Raw genomic sequence first — 20,601 nt, forward strand, 5'->3', positions numbered from 1 at the left:
GTAGACTAGAGGGGAAATAACAGAATGAAGGAACCTATTTTAGTACCTCTCGACCATCTGACCTTCGCCCTGCCTTAACAGTAACTGTCTGCTGGAAAGGAAAGGAAAAACTGTGGTCTTTGTTCTTCACAGTTTCAGGATAACAGCAGTTTATTAATATAATGATGTCCCTGAAGCATCAAGAAATTATTTGGTTCAATGAGGATTCCTTTAGAGGAAGAGAAAGACCTACTATATGTTAGATGGTTTTCATAGAAAGGAGAGAATTTAAAGAAATTTACTGTTCAGGATAACTTATTCCCCAGATAGTCCTTTTTTATTCTTTTTTTTTTTTTTTTTTTTTTTTTACATTTAATTACTATACGTCTCTATAGCATACATAACGGACTTTCTGGGGCATGAGTATACTGTATATTAGTCCAGTCAAAGATATTGCCATGCGGATTATCAACAGGTAATTTTCCATTTCTGTGTCCATTAAACGTTTTGCTTTTTTTCTTCCCCTAGATTCCTGTCCTCCTGCCCCCCAATAGTCTTAATGATTTATCCAATAACTCTGTCTTTGGCTTGGTATAAAGAAATGCCAGTTCATAAAAAGAATTAGAAAGATTCTATCTTTTCTGAATGTATTTTGTAGGATACTGTTTCTTTAGTGACTGTTGATAGAAATTGCCAGCGAAGCGATTTAGATCTGGTGTTTTCTTTATGAGGACTTTTATTTCTTTATTTTAAAAAGAATTATTTAAATTTATTTAACATCAATATACATCAACAAATAATTTTCCATTTTTTGTTTCCTGTATATTTTGCCCTTTTTTTTTTGCCATCCTCAATTCCCTATCCCTCACCCTCTGCCATGTCCCACCCACCTGTCACATTGTCTCTGGTATCCATGGTTGGTTTCTATGCCTTTAACCCCATTGAATTGATTTGCTAATGAACTTAATTAGTCTAAATATTTCCAATAGCAAGCACAGCTGATATATACATATCCATGAACACAAGTCTGACTTTAGGCATAAACCTCAGTGAGTAGAATGAACATACTATAAAGTAGCACCTAGCTGGGGCTATATAGCTTACCACAGTCATCAAATATGCATTTTCTTTTAATTTCGATAAAAACAGTTTTCGTGTTATTTTTTTCTCCTGAAGCTTTTTTTTTTTAATTAATTAATTTACATTCATCTCCTAAGCATCGTCACAACATACCCAATGTCGTTCCCCGTCTAGAATAAACTGCATAGTGGCTTAATCATGCATGTTATCATCAATAATTTTCCATTTCTAGTTTCATATATATATTATATTTTTACTCCATGTCTGACCCTCTACCCTTTCCTACCCTCTTATCACACTATCTCTGCTGTCTACAGTTGTCTTCAATTCCTTTTCCCCCACATTTTGTTTTTTAAACACAAGAGAGACAGGTATTTTTCACAGGTTCTTCCCATGCTGCAATCCTCCTGCCCCGTCCTATAGCTGGGATTACAAGTACACACATTGCACTCAGCCCTGTTGGGTTGATCCAGGAATTGAACCTGGCGCACCCTACTGCTTGAGCCACCAACACTGGATGTTATCGTTGTTTGCCTTGTTTTCTTTTTTCTGGTAAGAATTATTTAACTTAATTTATTTTTATTCATTCATTTTAATTTGACCAGAGAAGGGACAGAGTATGATCACACAGTTTCATAAGTAATCTATTTATATATTCATTGGTGTAATCTTGGTAATAATCATAATATACTTGATTGACATTTTTAAGTTTGTTTACCTGTTTTTTTCCTTGAGCGAGAGAGACTGGAAAGATAAAGACACAAAGACAGGGATCCCCAACAGAGTCCTCACACCCCAGATCCTGGTCGGGTGTACACGTCAGGGAGGCATCTCTGTGTGAACCTGCGATCTTCTGTGTGGGTTTGCCTCGCAGATCGTTGCGTTATTGCTGAGCCCCTCTCCCTCCCTTTATTGTGTGACTTTCAGTGAGGTTTATGTGGTTGTTGTTTTTCTCATTTTTTAGGAAGTGTATCGGAATTCTATGCCAGCTTCCAGTTTCCAACAGCAGAAACTTCGAGTCTGTGAAGTCTGCTCTGCCTATTTAGGTCTTCATGATAATGACAGAAGGCTAGCTGATCATTTTGGGGGTAAACTGCACCTGGGATTTATTGAAATAAGAGAGAAACTTGAAGAATTAAAGGTACATTGGTAAATTAATATCCCTCACTATATCTTACATAGCCACTATTTTTCTGATCTGTATTGTCTTTGTATGCAGTATTCTTGGCTGTGATTCAGTTATATTTGGTATCTGTTAACAACACATACTAAGTAGTGCAGGAATGTAAGGGGAGCGTCAGTCTGGCTTACTGAAAAATATCTTAGAAGCAGATTTTAAAATTTAAGTACCATCCCAATATGCTGGGAGGTAGCATTTTGTGTTGGGCATAATGCTGTATTAGAGCTCCTTTAAACTGGTTTCAAAGCTAATTAATTACTTTATACAAAGTCCCCTAAAATTTCCATTGTTGTCCTTTTTTTTTCCCAATAAAGCTGATATAACATTAATTTTGGGTCATTAGAAAAGTCAAGACATATTTTTCTACACAAAAATGAGTCATGACTTTTTCAGCAACTCAATATAATAGTAATTCTTCATTGCAAAAAAAAAAATTTGCAAGTTTGTAGCACCTCTAGTTCTAATCATATTTTATGCTTCTGTCCCCTTTTCAGAAAGGATGTAGGATGAAACCTGCAAAAAAATGAAAATCACTATTACTTAATATATAGGATATTGTAAGAAAAGCAATATGGTTCTTTTTTTTTTTTGGAGAGATTTTCGCTATAGGGCGTGTGCGCTCACCAGACAGACAGAGAGACAGCAAGAAATCACCCCCCCCTAGGGGGGATGATCACACTGCAATCCCTTCTCCTCCATTCTCCTCTCGGGATCTTGGGCATGCATGCACACCCGCCCGGAGTAATATGGTTCTTAAGTTATTTCTTTTGCTGAAATAAAGACACAAAAAATGTGGGATGTGTTTCTGAATTGGCAAAGATAAGGCAGTTTGGATATAGTCAGTTTACCTTTCAGTAGTCTGATGAGGCTGGTTTTTAAGAATTGTGTTTTGTCATGAATTGAGATGGAAACAGTGGATACATTCTTTTTCTTCCTTTTTTTTTTTTTTTTTTTTTTTTTAAGTTTCTTTCTTTCGGGAGCAGAGGGTAACACCCTCAACTGGGCCTTCACACCATAACCTCACCCCCAGGGCTGCAGCTAGCAAGGATCAGAGGTGTGCCTGCCAGGTTGCTAACGACGCAGAGTCTTTCTAGATGGTCTCCAGCATTGCACAGCAGCACCCCTGCTGCCCAGCATCCCTGTGGCTGGGCCTGGATAGTCGCTTTTTATGTAGTTATTGTCACTCAAATTAACCCAAGATCTGTAACTTGACATTTAAAATTATGTGCAGTCAGAAAACACCCAAGGATGTTTTCCTTATAGTTAACAGTGATCCCTTCTCAGTATTCATAGTAACTGTTGAGTCATCAGATAGATTTTTCCATGCAAAAATTCATCATGACTTTACTAATGACCTTATAGGATGATCTTAAGTAAGTGTATAAAAATCTTCAAAGTAAATTTCCCTATAGCAAATGGTTGTGGTCTCTAAGTTAAACCTCAGAAATGGTTCCTTTTTGGGAATCTTCGCACATGTAGACTCAACAACAGAACTCTCTGCCATTGTACTCCTCTCTTTAAAAGCAGCAGAATCAGGATGATAATTGGAAGCAACAGAAGATATATCTGTATTAGCAATCATAGGACTTGGGAACTTGTAGTGATTTAAGATGCTTTTAGTTTAGTGTCTAGTGAGCAAAAAATTTATTCATTTAATTTATTATTTTTTACATTTAATGATTTACATCTTTTATAGCATACAGTATGATTTTCCCAGCATGACTACACTATACACTGCATATTATTCTAGTCAGATAGATTATCATTCACATTATCCTAACTGGGTAATTTTCCATTTATTAAAAAAATTATTTATGTAAGTTTTATTTATTCATTTATTTCAATTTGACCAGAGAAAGACACGGTGGGGGAGGAGAGTGAGGAGGTAAACCACCAGGTCCAGGACTCGACCCATGGTTGCCCGTGTGGGAGTGTCCAGCACTTTAACCACCATGTTACCCTGCTGGCCGAGTAATTTTCAATTTTTGTGTCTGTTGAAATGTTTTGCTTTTTTTTCCTTCCCCTTGAGTCCCTCCCTCCTGCCCCCAATGTTTGGTGTTCTTTAGAAAGTACAAATTGGGGGGGACCAGTGGTTAGTGTAATGGTTATGTTGTTGAACTCCCATGTGGTAGACTGTGATTCAAGTCCTGGACCTAGTGGCTTAAAACTCAGGCTGGGCGCGTGTGCTTGCGTGCATGCCCAGAATCCCAGGAGGAGAATGGAGGAGAAGGGATTGCGGTGTGGCCATCCCCTCTGGGGGGTGATTTCTTGCTTTCTGTCTCTCTGGCGAGCGCACACGCCCTATAGCAAAAACCATTCCAAAAAAAAAGTACAAATTAGGGGCCAGCAGGTGTTATGATGGTTAAGGGCACTGGACTCCCACATGGCTAATGATGGTTCGAGTCTCAGACCTGGTGACTTGCTTTCTCTCTTTCTCTCTCTCTTGCTCTGTCCCTCTCTATCAAATTAAAAATAAACAGACCAGTAAAGTTAAATAAAAATAATTCTTTTAAAAAAAGTACAAATTAATTTTGGAAAATATTTACAGAAGAAACTCTTATAAAAGTGAATTGGAAACATCATTAAGAAATGATGGATTGGCGTGATGATGCAGTGGTAATGTGCTGCTCAAGCGTTACTGGAATCATGTGCACAGTCAGAGCTTTGGTTCCCTGGTCAACCTGTATATTCTGCGCCCATGCCCATAATCCTGGCTGGCTGAGAAGGCCTGAGAGGCTAGTTGATGTGGGTCACATTTGCAGGTGCTTGTCTCTCTGTCTCTCACACTGTCTCATCCTCATCAGGGAAATAAAGAATTATGGAAACACATGCTATTTTACCAGTTTTGGGGAAAGATATTGAAGCATATTTATAAACCCAATATTATATACCTGCCACATCTTTAAATTGAGTTGTTTTAAAACAGGTTTTAGTGTTAATTTTATTATGTTGGGAACATACAGTTCAGGGTAAAGCTAATTAAGAATGGAACCAGTAATTATGCTTCTTATTTATTATCATTTTTAAGAGAGTTGTGGCTGAGAAGCAGGAGAAGAGAAACCAGGAGCGTCTGAAACGAAGAGAGGAGCGCGAGAGAGAAGAAAGGGAGAAGCTGAGGAGGTATGGAGTAGTGGTCTATGCATTTGAAGTTTAATCTTCCCAGTTCTAAAAAGAAATGTTATTGATAGAGGAGTTTAGTTGTTAATTCTGTTTTGGGACGTGAGAAATTTCTGTTTTCTTGGAGAATGGAGAAGGGATTGTGGCATGGCCATCTCCTTTGGGGATGAGTACTCACTCTCTGCCTCTCTAGCAAGTACATGCACCCTATGGCAGGGTAAAAAAAGACCGTGTGAAAAAATGTCTGTGCAGCTATAATAACGCTTGACAATTTAACTAATAATGATTTCCTTTAATATGGTAGAAAAGTGACTAAGAATGCTTTGCATTATAATAAAATGTATGAGAACCTATTTTCTAACTCTCTCTAATTTTTCATATTTGACAGATTTATACCAGGCTGGCACATAACTATTTTACCCTATTTTGTAAAGAATATTTTATTTATTATCATTATTTTTCAGTTTATCCAGGGAGAGACAGAGGAGGTGAGGTGAGTGAGAAGTCAAGCCGCCAGGTCCAAGACCTGAACTGCGGTCAGCCCTGTGGGAGTCCAGAGCCTTAATCACACCACCTGCCAGTATCCATAACTTTTTATTTTTATATGATGTATTTTATACTTATTGATAAAATGTTTGTTATCTTTTTTTGTTTTTGTTTGGTTGGTTTTTTAATTCTTTTATATTAAACTTTGGTTTTTATTTTCTTTATTCTAGGAGTCATGAACCATAACAATTCATATAATTTAATAATAGCTAAATGTACACAATTCTGCCTATATTAGTATTTGTTAATTGATAATATCTTATAATTCTTTATATTTAGAATGTCTACATTTTTCTTTTAATTGCCAAAGGGTGCATGTGCTCACAAGAGGGAGAGGGAGAGGGAGAAGACATCCCTGCAATGGGGTGTGGTCACACCACAGTCCCCTTTTGTCCATTCTGTGAGGATTTGGGGCATCCATAAAGATGGACCTGATATGTTTTTCAAGCCACTGGGGCCAGGATTTGAACGTCGTTAGCCATGAGGGATCCAGCTCCCTTTAACCATTAAGCCACAGAGCCGGTCCCAGATTTCTAAATTTTTAGGAACCTGTTGGCAACGAAAATTACATGGCATCGTGGTGGCACAATTTCTGTAACTTATCTTCATAACTTCTCCTTCAATAGCTTTAGGGTGGACCACACATACCACAAGAGATTTACCTGTAGTTCTGATTCCTAGCGTTAATTATATTTTGCACCTGTGAAATTTAAATGCCTTCTCTTCAGAGTTAGCAAATAGGTCTTAAGTTGATTAAAACTATCTCTAGTCAATGAGAAGAACTTGCCAACTTCCTCTAAACCGTGAGCATGTTATCCTTGGTCTAGTTCAGGAGGTTTACGCATACTTGGTTTGTGTTGTACGGCTTGTAGCGTTTCACCTCCGTGTAGTAATGCCAAAATAAAGCAAGCCTGCATATGGATGTTCCCCTTCTTAGGGAAAGTGTTGTCAGCTGTGTACGTGTTTCATCTCTGAGCTTTATGTTCTCACTCTTCTCTTTGTTTTGTTTTTTTTTTTTTCAAGAATTATTTATTAATTTTATTTGTTAATTAATTTTTAAATTTTTTTTTTGGAGAGGCTTTTGCCATAGGGTGCGTGCGCTTGCCAGACAGATGAGAGAGACAGAGAGACAGAAAGTGAGAAATCACCCCCCAGGGGGGATGGCCACGCCGCAATCCCTTCTCCTCCATTTTCCTCTTGGGATCTTGGGCACGCACGCACACACGCCCAGCGTGAGTTTTAAGCCACCATGGCCGGGACTCGAACCACGGTCGACTAAATGGGAGTCCAGCGACATAGCCCTTATGCTAACTGCATAATGGTTCCTATTAATTTATTTTAATTTGACCAGAGAGAGATAGAGAGAGAGAAAGTGAGAAAGCAAGCCACCAGGTCCGGGGCTTGAACTGTGGTCAGCCATATGGGAGTGTCCAGCGCCTTAATCACCACACCACCTGCTGGTCCCCTCTCACTCTTTGTACACTAAGTTCTTACGGGAATGCAGTCGGCCCTCAGTATCCATGCCTCTATCAGTTGCATGTGCAGCTAGGCCATGCCATTTGTTATGAAGAGGGCAGAGATGGCTCCCTAAGAGAGAAGTGCCAAAGAAATTTATGTATTTTCCTTTTCACTTCCATCTGATGCTAAGATTACTTGCAAGTGGGACCAGTAGGTGATATAGTAGTTCAGGTGCTAGATTCCCACAAGGCTGACCATGGTTCAAGTCTTGGACCTGGCAGGTTGAAAATCATACTGGGTGCTTGAAAGCCACTCTGGGCATGTGTATGTGTGTAGCCAGAACCCCAAGAGGAGACTGGAGAAGGGATTGTGGCATGGTCACCTTCTGGGGGGGTGGTTGTTCCCCTTTCCCTGTGTCTGTCTGTCTCTTTCTGGTAAGTACATAAGCCCCATGGCAAAAACCTAAAATTAAAGGTTTCTTATAAGATGGTTTACAGGAGGATGTTTATAGTTTATATGCAAATACTAGGCTGTTTTATGTAAAGGACTTGAGCTTCTTTGAATTTTGGTGTCCATTCCATGGACACCAAGGGATGACTGTATTGCCTAATATTATTATTATTATCCCTTTTCCTCCATTCTCCTCTCGGGATCTTGGGCACGCACGCACACGTGCCTGGCGTCAGTTTAAGCCACCAGATCCGGGGCTCAAACTGCAGTTAACTACATGGGAGTCCAGTGACATAGCCATTACCCCACTAGCTGGTGCCAATACTATGGTATTTAAGGCAGTATAAATGACATTTAAAGTAACATTGGAAATCTCAATTTAAGAGTCAGCTGAAGTGACAGTCAAATAAGAAAAATTCTTTGTAAGACTGTGCTTTTACATTTGTAAATGACAAGAAAGCCCATCACTTTTCCTTTGCTTACCACCTGGCTAGTTTATTTTGACAATTACTACAAAATGGACCCCTATTTTGAAAATGTTAAAAAAAAAAAAAATTAGAGTCCAGTGAGTGGAATAGTGGTTAAGGTTCTGGACTCCCACATAGCTAACCATCGCTCAAGTCCCAGACCCAGCAGCTTGGAACTCATGCCGACTGTGTGTGCCCCCAAAATCCTGGGAGGAAAATGAAGGAGAAGGGATTGCAGCATGGCCATTCCCCTTGGGGGTGATCTTTCTCTCTCTCTCTCCCCCGCAAGCGGTCGTACCCTATAACCAAAAAAAAAAAAAAAAAACCTAAAAAAACTAAAAAAAAATTTTTTTTTTTTTAAATCTATGACTTTGGGACCAGCAGTTAGCGTAATGGCTATGTCGCTGGACTCCCACTTAGTTGACCGCGATTTGTGTACCGGACCCTGTGGCTTAGAACTCACGCCGGGCGCATGTGTGTGCGTGCCCAAGATCCCGAGAGGAGAATGGAGGAGAAGGGATTGCGGCATGGCCATCCCCCCCTGGGGGGTGATTTCTCGCTTTCTGTCTCTCTCTGTCTGTCTACTGTCTGGCGAGTGCACGTGCCCTATAGCAAAAACTTCTCCAAAAAAAAATCTATGACCTTAACGAAATACTGTAATTGTGGAAGATGAAGAAATGATAAGGAAGTATGAAATTATAAAAGATGGGGGAACCAGGAGGTGGTGTAATAGTTACATTGCTGGACTCCCACATTGGTGATCATGGTTCAAGTCCTGGACCTGGCAGCTTGAAACTCACGCCAGGCACATGTGCATGTGTGCCCAAGATCCCAAGAGGAGAATGGAGGAAAAGGGATTGTGTCATGGACATCCCTTCTGGGGGGTTATTTCTCACTTTCTGTTTCTTTGTCTCTCTGGTGAGTGTACATGCCCTGTAGCAAAATTCTCTCTTAAGAAACAAAAATTTTGCAGAATGGGAATCCAAATATGGTGTTGAAAGTGATAGCTGAATTTATAAATACCAGGTACACTGTGCTAGGAAATTTAACTATTATTTAGTTTAGGCAATTCTTACAACACTCTATCTCCCTTGGTGAAATTTACATTATTACTCCCTTTCTGCCAGTAACGGAATAAGCCGAGGGGGAGGATGTATTATTTTCCAAGTCACACAGATGACAAGGGTAGAGCCAGAGTAAAAACTCACATCTGGCAAAGCCATGATTTCGGCCATGCTATGTGTTACCCAGGACAGAAATGTCCCTATGACATTCCTCCAACCATAATATTAACTATTCATACTTATCATTGCCTGTGTTCTGGCAGATGTGAAAAAATGCATCGTAAGTGTCTCATTTCCCATGAAAACAGTTGTTGAAAGATTGAGCTAGGTGTTCCAGGAGCTGTAGTATGAGGTTGTAGCTCCAAAGCATCTGCTCTATGAACATAGAAGTTTTACTATGTTCCCAGGAGGGAAAAGAGAAGTGACAGCTGTTAGCAGACTGCTCTCCAGGCTGGAAGTGGTTTCTGGAGAATCAGAAAGTTCGATGAACTGTTGCAGTCTCCCAGCAGCATAGACATTTTTAAACCCAGGTATCCTGAGTTAAGGAAGCCCGTATAGCATGGTGGGGAGGTCTGTAGAGTTTGTGGTACATTTTGGAGAAGTTTGGGTACATAAATTCATGCCTTATATTTATAAAATTAATATGAAAATTAGAGCTCAGGAAGATTGCAATTTAACAGCATTTTGAAGTTTTTTCTTTTGCTTGTAGTCACTTTTCTAAAAATAGATACTTTTTTTTTTTTTCTTTAGGTCCCGATCACATAGCAAGAATCCCAAACGGTAGGTATTACACAAGATTGGTATAAGAAGCTCTGATATTCTTTTTCTTTTTTTAATTTTCTTCTGATACATTTTTAATTAATTTACATTCATTCCCTGAGTGTCATCACAGCATACAAAATGTGATTTCCCATCCAAAATATACGGCATTGTAGCTTAATTATACATGTTATTGTCATTAATTTTCCATTTCTAGTTTCATATATATACATGAATATATATATGTATATTTTTTAACCCCTATTTCTCACCCTCTGCCACTTCCCCCCCTCCTCTCACACTATCTTAGGTGTCTACAGTTTTCCATTCCCCCCCCTTTTTAATTGATTCACAAAATCTGTTAAGGAACTACTGTCAGTAAATAGCAAATTCAGCTGGTATATACATGTCAGTGAACACATGTCTGATTTTAGGCGTGAAACTGAGGAGAATGAATATATTAGTAGCACCTCGCTGATGCTGTAAAGCTTAGTATGGTATTAAATAGGTATTTTTTAATTTATTTTTTACTCTCAAGAAAAGTAGTTTTAGCTTTAATAAATCAAAGAAATGCTAAGCAACTTTACTTAAAACTTAAAGCCAGGAAACAGGTAAGGATTCTGTTTAGATGGTATGTACATGAACCTATCGGCAGGCCAAGACAGGACAAAAATCCTTAAAAAAAAAATGGAAAACAAACCCTAGAAGAAAATCAGCAATGTTTAGTCAAAAGTCGTAAAATCCTATTTCACCAGTTCAGTCTCATGTACTTATTCTATCTTCTGTTGTGGCTTGATCTTCCCGATTAAATTCTGGGATATAATATTCAACTCCAGACGTGTCTCTATGATTAAGTTGGCCATTTTCTTAGTTTTTAAAACTCCTATTTCTGTGTGTTGTATTTCATTTTCCTGGTATAGCACTCCCTTGAGAACTTCTTGGAGATCTGGTCTGGTGTTGGTACATTCTATCAGTTTTTGTTTATCTGAGAATGTTCTTGTCTTTCCTTCCCATATGATAATCTTGCCTGGTACAGTATTCAGTCTTCTCCATTTCTTCCTCTTTTCATGATTTTGGGAGTATACACACTCATGTCTCCTGTGTCTTTTGAGCCACCAGGTCTGGGACTCGAACTGCACAGTCAGCCTTGTGGGATCCAGCTGTCTTAACCGCCATACCATTGGCTGGCCTTATTATGAAGGATTTTTTTTTTTTTTTTAAGAGCGTTTTGCCATAGGGTATGTGCGCTCACCAGAAAGAGAGAGAGACAGAAAGTGAGAAATCACATCTCAGGGCGATGGCCACACAGCAATCCCTCCTCCTCCATTCTCCTCTTGGGATCTTGGGCACGCACACACATGCGCCCGGCGTGAGTTTAAGCCACTGGGTCCAGAACTCAAACCGCGGTCAGCTACATGGGAGTTCAGTGACAGCCGTTACGCTAACTACTGGTCCCTTATGAAGAATATTTTAAAGGATATAAATAAATAGCCAGAAGAAGAGGAGATACACAGGACGAGGTCTGGAAGGGTCCCAGGCACAGTTTCTTCTCTTCTGGTGGAACTGGGGCATGCCACCCTCCCAGCATGACTGAGTTGTGGGTACCTTCCTGCAGGCCTTCATTTGTTCAGCTGTTTAGAAACTTTCAGAACTCCTTCCTTTTGGACCTTTTATGGAGGCTTAATTGCACAGACATTAAAATATGGATGACTACATAGAAATATGATTGAACAAAAAGGGTGTGATTGAGGCCTGTCTGTGTCGTAGTGTTAAGGTGGCCTGAAAATCATGCTGGGTGGGGAACCAGCAGTTAGCGTAATGGCTATGGTCGACCGCAGTTCGCGTCCTGGATCTGGTGACTTAAAACCCATGCCGGGCGTGTGTGTGTGCGTGCCCAAGATCCCGAGAGGAGAATGGAGGAGAAGGGATTGCGGCGTGACCATCCCCCCTGGGGGGTGATTTCTCGCTTTCTGTCTCTCTGTCTGTCTGACGAGCGTATGCGCCCAGTAGTGAAAATCTCTCCCCCCCCAAAAATAATAAAATAAATTTTAAAAAAAGAAAATAATGCTGGGTGCATGTTTATGCGTGCCCAAAATCCTGGAAGGAGAAATGACTATTGTGTGGCCATCCCCCCACGGGTGGTGCTTTCTTGATTTTCCTTTTTTCTCTTTCTCTGTCTCTCTTCCGCAAGCATAAGCACCTCTAGAAAACTTTTTTTTTTTTTTTTTGAAAGTATGATCTAATGGTGGTAGACTGATTGGGAAAAATCCAGCAAGGTCTCTCTCTACAGATTTTTTTTGGACTCTATACTTTTCTCCCTCTGAAATGAGAGTCTTCATTTCTTTTTTTTTTTTTTTTTTTTTGGAGAGATTTTCGCTATAGGGCGCGTGCGCTCGCCAGACAGACAGAGAGAGACATAGAGACAGAAAGCGAGAAATCACCCCCCAGGGGGGATGGTCACGCCGCAATCCCTTCTCCTCCATTATCCTCTCGGGATCTTGGGCACGCACGCACACGCGCCCGGCGTGAGTTCTAAGCCACCGGGGCCGGGACACGAACCGCGGTCCACTACGGGGGAGTCCAGCGACATAGCCATTACGCTAACTGCTGGTTCCCAAGTCTTCATTTCTTTATTGCCGGAGACCTGTTCCAGCCGGGGTGGGTTGAGGCTCATACACAGGAAGGCTACGGCGGCCGAGCAGAAATTCAGGTAGAAACCTCGATGCCCTTCAGCATGTTCTCAGCCGACTACAGCCAGAGCAAGCTCAAGACTGCAGCCTCAGTGGCTATCAAACATAAGTATTTATTGAGGGATGTTTTACAGAAGTAGGAAGGGTGAGGGGGAAGTAAAAGATTTACTCTAAGAAATAGGGTATGCAAAGTATGGAAACAATCACAAAACATGATGCACTGTCCCGTTTGATCAGGTGAAGTCGATCACAGCCCTCAGAATGAAGGAGTCCATCTGTCTGGAGCATTTTCTTCTGAAATCTTGATTACTGGACAGGGCCTTTTTGGATGAGAAGATTTTGTAGCTCAGGAGACAACACAGGATGTTTTATTAGCAGTTTATCAAAGTTAACAGCACACAGATGAGAAACTCTTTATAGTTAAAGACGATCTGTTGCTTGCCTGAACTAGATAAGAACTCCCAGCTAAGATAGTTAATTTTCCCCCTGGAGCCCTCAGGTTTGTTTATTCTGTCGCTGTTAGCCAGATCTGTCCTATTAACCCGCGGGTCCCTGTATTTTATTCGCTGGATTTTTGTCTGTTAATCAGTGAATTCTTGAGCTTTATCTTTGAGTCCCTGTCATGGGGAGTGGGTGGTGGGTACAATAACTTGACCTAACATAAGCTAACTTGGCCTGCAGCTTTAACAAGGGATATTTATGTAAAATTAGCCTTAAACTAACTTAGTCTACATATGCTACTGACACTAATTTGGTTTATACTAACTTAACCTAACATGCTAATTCAGCTTAACACAGGCAGGTGGGGGAGTCTCAAATTTCCTGATCCCTGCCTCACCTTAGGAAACCGCATTCCTTCAGGATCACTAATTGGCTTTATAGTAAAGTTGCAGTAAGGCTGGGGGTGTTATTTTACCCTTGCGGGATACCATAATAACAGTAAAGCTAATGGCAGAGAAATTGAGTGCAGACCAGTACAGCAAGACACAGTTAGAAATTGGAGCACATAACTGTCAGCCTTGCTTCACAGTTTCTTCTCAGCCCGGTCCTTGCTTAGGCATGAGATACAGCTCCTTTATGTTCAGCCTGTGTTGGCTGCATGGCCTCGTCACTTTATGACCAGTTCTATGGCCTGCCTTGGCAAGCTGCAGGCCATACAGTCAGTGTGCCAGGAGTGATGGGTGAACATGCATCTTAAAATGTCACACTGCCATTCTTCTTGTTTAGATCACATCTCTCTGAAATCTCCTGACACCACTCTAGAGAGTAACTATCAATATTTCTCAAGAATTTTTCCCTGAAAACAAGAGCATTTATTGATATAAAAAAAACCTTAAATTTCTTTTGGCTACCCCTTAGTACATGTTAGAATCTTTCTGTGGTATTTTTGTTTAAAACAGAAAAAATTTAAAGACAATAAGAAGTTAATGATTGGGGCCAGCAGATGGTATAATGTTTATGTTGCAGGATTTCCACATAGTTGACTGTGGTTTGAGTTCTGGACCTGGTGGCTTGAAACTCAGGCCGAGCGTGTGTGTGTGTGTGTATGTTTGTGCACGCATGCCCAAGATCCCGAGAGGAGAATGGAGGAGAAGGGATTGCGGTGTGGCCCGTAGTCCCCCCAGTGAGGGGGGATTTCTCACTTTCTGTCTCTCTTTCCTTCTCTCTGTCTCTCTGGTGAGTGCACGCACCCTATAGCAAAAGAACCTCTACAATAATAACAATAATAACAATAATAAATTAATGATTAAAAATTAATAATTTGGGGGGACCAGCAGGTGGTGTGGTGGTTAAGGCACTGGACACTCCCACATGCTGACCAGGGTTCAAGTCCTGAATCTGGTGGCTTGCTTTCTCACTTCCTCTCTCTGTCACTGTCACCCTGTCTCTCTCTGGTCAAACTAAAAAATGAATGAATGAATAAATAAATAATTATTTTTTAAAAAATAAATAATTTTGTCAACTAATATATAGTCAGTTTCTCAGGTCCAAGATGAGATATAGAAACATTAAACAGTGATACTGCTCTTGTTACTGGCTGATTAATATCCATTTGCTGAAAAGATATTTTATTTAAAGCATTTGTACATCTTTAGATAGTTGGGCTGGGAATTTAATTTCCACTTGTTCTAGTCCAAGCTCCTTCCTTAAAAAAAAAAAAAAATTTATTTATTTAATTTTGTTATTTACTTCTTAATTTGACCAGAGAGAGACAGAAACGGAAAGTGAGAAAGCAGGCTACCAGGTCCGGGATTCAGACTATGGTCAGCCATGTGAGAGTTCAGTGCCTTAACCACCACACCATCTGGTGGCTCCACCAAGCCCCTTCTTAACCTTGATACTGCCGTAGTTTCTTTTTTTGAGAGATAGATTTTTGCCATAGGGCACATGCACTTGCTTGCCAGAGAGACACAAAGCAAGAATTCACTCTCCAGGGAAGATAGCCATGCCACAATCCCTTCTCCATTTTCTTGGGATGTTGGGCAAGGGCACATACACCCCCAGCATTTTTTTTTTTTTTTGAGAGGTTTTTGCTATAGGGTGCATGTGCTTACCGGAAAGACAGAGAGAGACAGAGAGACAGAAAGTGAGAAATCACACACACACATCCTCCCCATAGGGGGGGTGATTGGCCACACCACAATCCCTTCTCCTCCATTCTCCTCTCAGGATCTTGGGCACACATGTACATGCGCCCGGTGTGAGTTTAAGCCACCGGATCCAGGACTTGAACTGCAGTCAAATACATGGGAGTCCAGCAACATAGCCATTACACTAACTGCTGGTCCTGCACCCGGCATGTTTTAAGCCTCTGGTTTTGGGACACAAACCACAGTCTGCCATGTGGGAGTCCAACGATGTAGCCATTACACCATCTGCTGGTCCTAGCGATAGCTTCTTACCTGATCTTCTTTACTTCTGGGTTTGCATACTCCCAGTCTCCTCTCCCTTTTATTTTCCTTATCAGCCAGAATGTGCCTTTTAAAAAAGGAGATCTACTATTTCCAAAAGTTTCCTACTTCTTTTGCAGAAGTCCAAATTGTTACATAGTTTTTAATCAGAGTGATTATGTAGCCAAGTCTGCCCTGGGAGGGTTCTGGTTTATATCTGTGTTCTCAGAATGTTTATAAATAGCTCTTGTTTCTGTGTGGTTTGTCCTGTAGAGCCCCCTGGCTTGGGTGATGGAGTCCTTGGCTGTCCAGTTAGTTCCCTATGCTTGCTTCATTCCCGCCTACTGGTCTCTTCTGCCACATATTGTGTGCTCTCCCAGCTGCATTTCCTCTACTTTCTCTGAGATGGTTGCCAGCTTTCTGCCCTTACTACTTCCAGTCTTTGCTTAAAGCTGTCATATGAGAAAAGCCTTCCATGTCTCTTATATGTAAAATATTACCACCCCATTTCTCTGTGCATCTTTACCTTTGTTCATGTATCGTTCCTTTACTACGTGACATGTTTATTTACTGTCTGAATTTTCATATAGAGAGACCCCTTTCTAGAGTAGACCCCTTTCTAGAGTAGTAAGCTCTAAAAAGTCAGGGGCTTTATTTACTGTTCAGTTTTCCTAGTACCTAGAATAGTGCAAAAGACACCAGTAACTTTTTGTTTGTTTGTTAAAGTGTTATAGGGTACATGTGCTTATCAGTGTGAGACAGAAAGAGACTGGAAAAGCGAGAAATCACCTACGGAGGGGGTGGCCACACCACAGTCCCTTCTTTTCCATTCTCTTTGGATTTGGGGCACGCACACAAATTGCCCACCGAGTTTTTCAGGCTGACAGGTCTGTGACTTGAAACTGCTGTCAGCCATTTGGCATCTAGCAGTCCCAACCACCACACCGCTAACTAGCACCAGTAGTTTTTGAATAAACAGGTATATGCGCGGGATTTTTAAAAAGTTGAATAAGATTATGAATTGAAAAAAATAGGGTTACTATAGCTTGAATGAATAAACAAAATATCGTTTGATAAAATGCGTATTGTAGTATTTTTATATTCTTTTCCCTCTGTTCCTTTTTGGAAATATGAAAGGTTTCCCGAAAATACATGGAAAATACTTATTATAAAGAACCTGCATGGATTTTAATTGTTTTTGCACCAGAATCTTTCATTCTATTCTTGGATAAGCCTTTTGAAGTACTCTCGTATTCTCTTCAGTGGTATACATGCTCTATTCAGTATGATTGGTAGTATGTCACAATATGAGCACTTTTTTGACTATAATATTGACATAAGCCGAATGCTTTTAAATTTCAAAAATATCAAGATGATGATTTAAAAGTGAAATTTTGTGGGCCACCAGGTGGCGTGTAGGTTAAGTAACTGGATCCCACATGCCAGCTACCTGGCTTAAGTTCCAGACCCAGCAGGTTGAGAACCATGCCGGGCACGTGTGTGCGCACGTGCCCGAAATCCCAAGAGCAGAGTGGAGAAGGGATTGTGGCATGACCATTCCCATGGGAGAATGATTTATTTTCTCTCTTCCCCTCTGTGGTGAGCACACACGTCCTATAGCAAAAACTAAAATAAAGAAAAAACGAACTAAGTTTGAAAACTAGACCATCTGAATGATGTGCTTTTGAATTTATCAAATTTTGAGAACACATCTTTTTTTTTTTTTTTTTTTAAAGATTTTTGCCATTGGGCATGTGTGCTTGTTGGGGAGAAAGTAAGAAATCATTCCCCTGGGGAAATGGCCACACTACAGTCCCTTCTCCTCTGCTCTCTTTTTAGGATTTTTGGCATGTATGCACACGGGCCTGGTGTGATTCTCAAGCCACTGGGACCAGGACTCAAATAGTGGTCAGTCATGGGGAGCCCAGTACCCTAATCACCACAGCACCTGCTGACCCCAAACAAAACATACTTAAGGCAACTCAGAAAAACCTAACAACTTGGGACCAGCAAGTGGCATGATGGTAATGTTGCTAGACTCCCATGTAGTTGACCATGGTTCGAGTCCTATACCTGGTGGCTTTAAAAAAAATCTCACTCCGGGTGCATGCATGCATGCGTGTGTGTGTGTGTGTGTGTGTCCCAAATCCCAAGAGAACAGAGTAGAAGGGATTGTGGCATGACCGTCCCCCCAGGGGGTGATTTCTTGCTTTCTGTCTCTCTGGCAAGTACCTGCTCCCTGTTGCAAAAAGCTCTCTTAAAAAAACAAAACAAAACAAAACAAAAAACTCACCGCTTTATTGAGATATAATTTATATGCCGTTCCATCGGAGTCATCAGTTTTTAAGTGTACATGTCACTTGGTAAAGTTGTGTAGCTATCACCGTGGTCCAGTTTAGAGCACCTCTGTCACTCTTCAGAGGGGCTTTTTTTTAGCAGAGGTGCTCACCTCCTCCCTGGGGGTTTCCACTCACATGCTTACGTCTCTGCCTGCCACCCTCAGCTGCACCACCTCCACGTCTGCACACAGGTTAGTTGTGACTCAGCCAAGACTACTGAAGTGTTTTTCCTTCTCTACTCTGTACTCATAAGAAAAGCATTTTTCTACAAATCAAGTAAAATGATTTGCAAGTTTTTCCCTTCCCAGAGTATGTGCTCCTTGGTTAGAGAGATGTCATACTGTGGGATGTTGTTGTTGTTCTCTGAGAGGTTTTTGCCTTGAGGGGGAGACAGAGTGAGGAAAAGTGAGACATCACCCCCCCCAGGGGGATTGCCACTCCGCAATCCATTCTCCATTCTCCTTCTGGGATCTTGGGCACATGTGCACACATACCTGGCATGAGTTTGAAGCTGCCAGGTTCAGGACTCAAACTGTAGTCAGCCATGTGGGAGTCTAACAACGTAACTGCTGCACCATCTGCTGGCCTCCTCACTGCATTTTGATTACACTGTGACTAGGCCTATTGTGGGCTTTCAAAACTTATGTCTGTGTTCATACAACCTTTCCATTTCAGGTAGAGTAATTTACCCTAAACACTATGCTTTCTCCTGTCTCGGCTGCCTTCTGTCCATGTCCCTTGGGTATATACTTAATTTCTAAAGTATGCCAGAAGTCTTAGAAGTTTAAATGAAATTAAATTAATAAAGCATCTAGGTAATACAGTCCCTGGCTTATCATCATGACATAATTCATCACTTTTAATTTTGCCATTATTACTAGTTTTAATTCACTACAGGACATATGCACCCATCAGAGAGAGAGAGAGAGAGAGAGAGAGAGAGAGAGAGAGAGAAAGCGAGAAAGAATGTTACCAGGTCTGGGACTCGAACCATGGTTGGCCATGTGGGAGTCCAGCACCTTTAACCACCATGCCACTACTGGCCTCACCTTCTATTTTTTATATTTCTGATGTAAATTTGTACAGTATGATTGACTTGTAAGAATCAGTTTTGGAACCAGCAGTTAGCATAATGGCTATGTCCTGAACTCCCATGTAGTCGACCACAGTTCGAGTCCTGGACCTGGTGGCTTAAACTCACGCCGGGCGCGTGTGCATGCATGCCCAAGATCCTGAGAGGAGACTGGAGGGGAAGGGATTGCGGTGTGGCCATCCCCCTGGGGAGTGATTTCTCACTTTCTCTCTCTCTGTCTCTCTCTGTCTTTCTGGTGAACGCACGCGTCCTATAGCAAAAACCTCTCAAAAAAAAAAAAAATCAGTTTTATTTTGAAATACTTGTAAGTAGTTTTAATATAGTCATTTATTTTAATGTAGATTTGGCTGGCTTGGAATAGAACTGGCATTATGTTCAGCTGTCAAGGAATAGTTTTCCTTTAAAGAAAAGGCTTTAGAAAGTAAAAAATGTGCTGATGAAGCTGAAAATGAGATCACATCTTCTCTTGGCATAGATCCAGGTCCAGAGAGCACCGCCGACACCGGTCCCGCTCCATGTCACGGGAACGCAAGAGGAGAACTCGATCCAAATCTCGGGAGAAACGCCATCGCCATCGGTCCCGCTCCAGCAGCCGCAGCCGCAGCCGCAGCCACCAGAGAAGTCGGCACAGTTCTAGAGATAGGAGCAGAGAGCGGTCCAAGAGGAGGTATTGACGTGCCCGCCCGAGGATGTGGAGCTGCCTTGTGCTTTAGTTGTTTATGTTTACTTATGTTACTTCTGTTCAGAGTTAGAGATTATTGGTTTGAAACTTGCATCTGGTAAAATGTACACATTTGTGTGTGGGTGTGTAACACTTTTTCCTTGATTAATGGGTTGTTACGAAAGAATATACTTCATGAGCCAGAGTTAGAAATTGGAACCAATATACGCAGAGGTTATGGCTTTTCTCTGCTTAATGTGTCTTGGAAAAAAGTACTTTGTGGACAAATAATTTTAGGTACCAATACTCATTAAGAGTTTTTTCAATATGTATTAGCAAATTAGAGGCTCTTAAGAAATCCTTTCATTAAAGAATTGTTTAGCTTTGTTTGACTTATTGTTTTCCAAACTTACTTGAGCTGGTATACTTTCCCAGAGCGGACACATTCTAGTTTATTCGTGTTTAATCTGAACTACAGGCATGCATTGTTATTTACCATTAGGTTGCTGGGGCAGATTCAGAACATTAAGGAAGCTCCAGGACTTCTTTGGTGTTAAGAGAAGCTCCAAAGGTACAAGGAGGGCAGGACAGCAAGTTGAGGTGTATTTAAGGACCTGAGTATCTGCTGAGCGCAGACACAGGATTAGCATTTAGTCACGGCGTTCAGGACTCCTGGTTTCATACAGGTGACGTGCCCAGACTCCTCAGGTCACGTAATGGAAGGTAACCTGTACTTAAAATGGCTTCTTATTTGACAACTGCTCTTTAGCAAATACATGACAAACGTTTGAGAGCACGGCACCTACTAATCATATATTTTCTATGGA

General features: G+C 41.0%; 1 protein-coding gene across 5 annotated transcripts in view; it reads left to right on the forward strand.

The window, feature by feature from the left end:
• The window catches only part of LUC7L2 (LUC7 like 2, pre-mRNA splicing factor), an 80,042-nt gene that overhangs the window by 54,347 nt on the left and 5,094 nt on the right, over positions 1–20,601 (forward strand). For all 5 annotated transcript variants that reach the window (XM_006145036.3, XM_006145035.3, XM_014586488.2 and 2 more), the window contains 4 exons: positions 2,024–2,200; positions 5,268–5,359; positions 10,092–10,121; positions 19,589–19,780. In XM_006145036.3, coding sequence (XP_006145098.1) covers positions 2,024–2,200; positions 5,268–5,359; positions 10,092–10,121; positions 19,589–19,780 — 491 coding nt within the window. The remainder of the gene's footprint in view (positions 1–2,023; positions 2,201–5,267; positions 5,360–10,091; positions 10,122–19,588; positions 19,781–20,601) is intronic.

The sequence above is a fragment of the Tupaia chinensis genome, unplaced genomic scaffold (genome assembly GCF_000334495.1).
Source record: "Tupaia chinensis unplaced genomic scaffold, TupChi_1.0 Scaffold000140_1, whole genome shotgun sequence".
In the NCBI taxonomy this organism is placed as follows: Eukaryota; Metazoa; Chordata; class Mammalia; order Scandentia; family Tupaiidae; genus Tupaia; species Tupaia belangeri.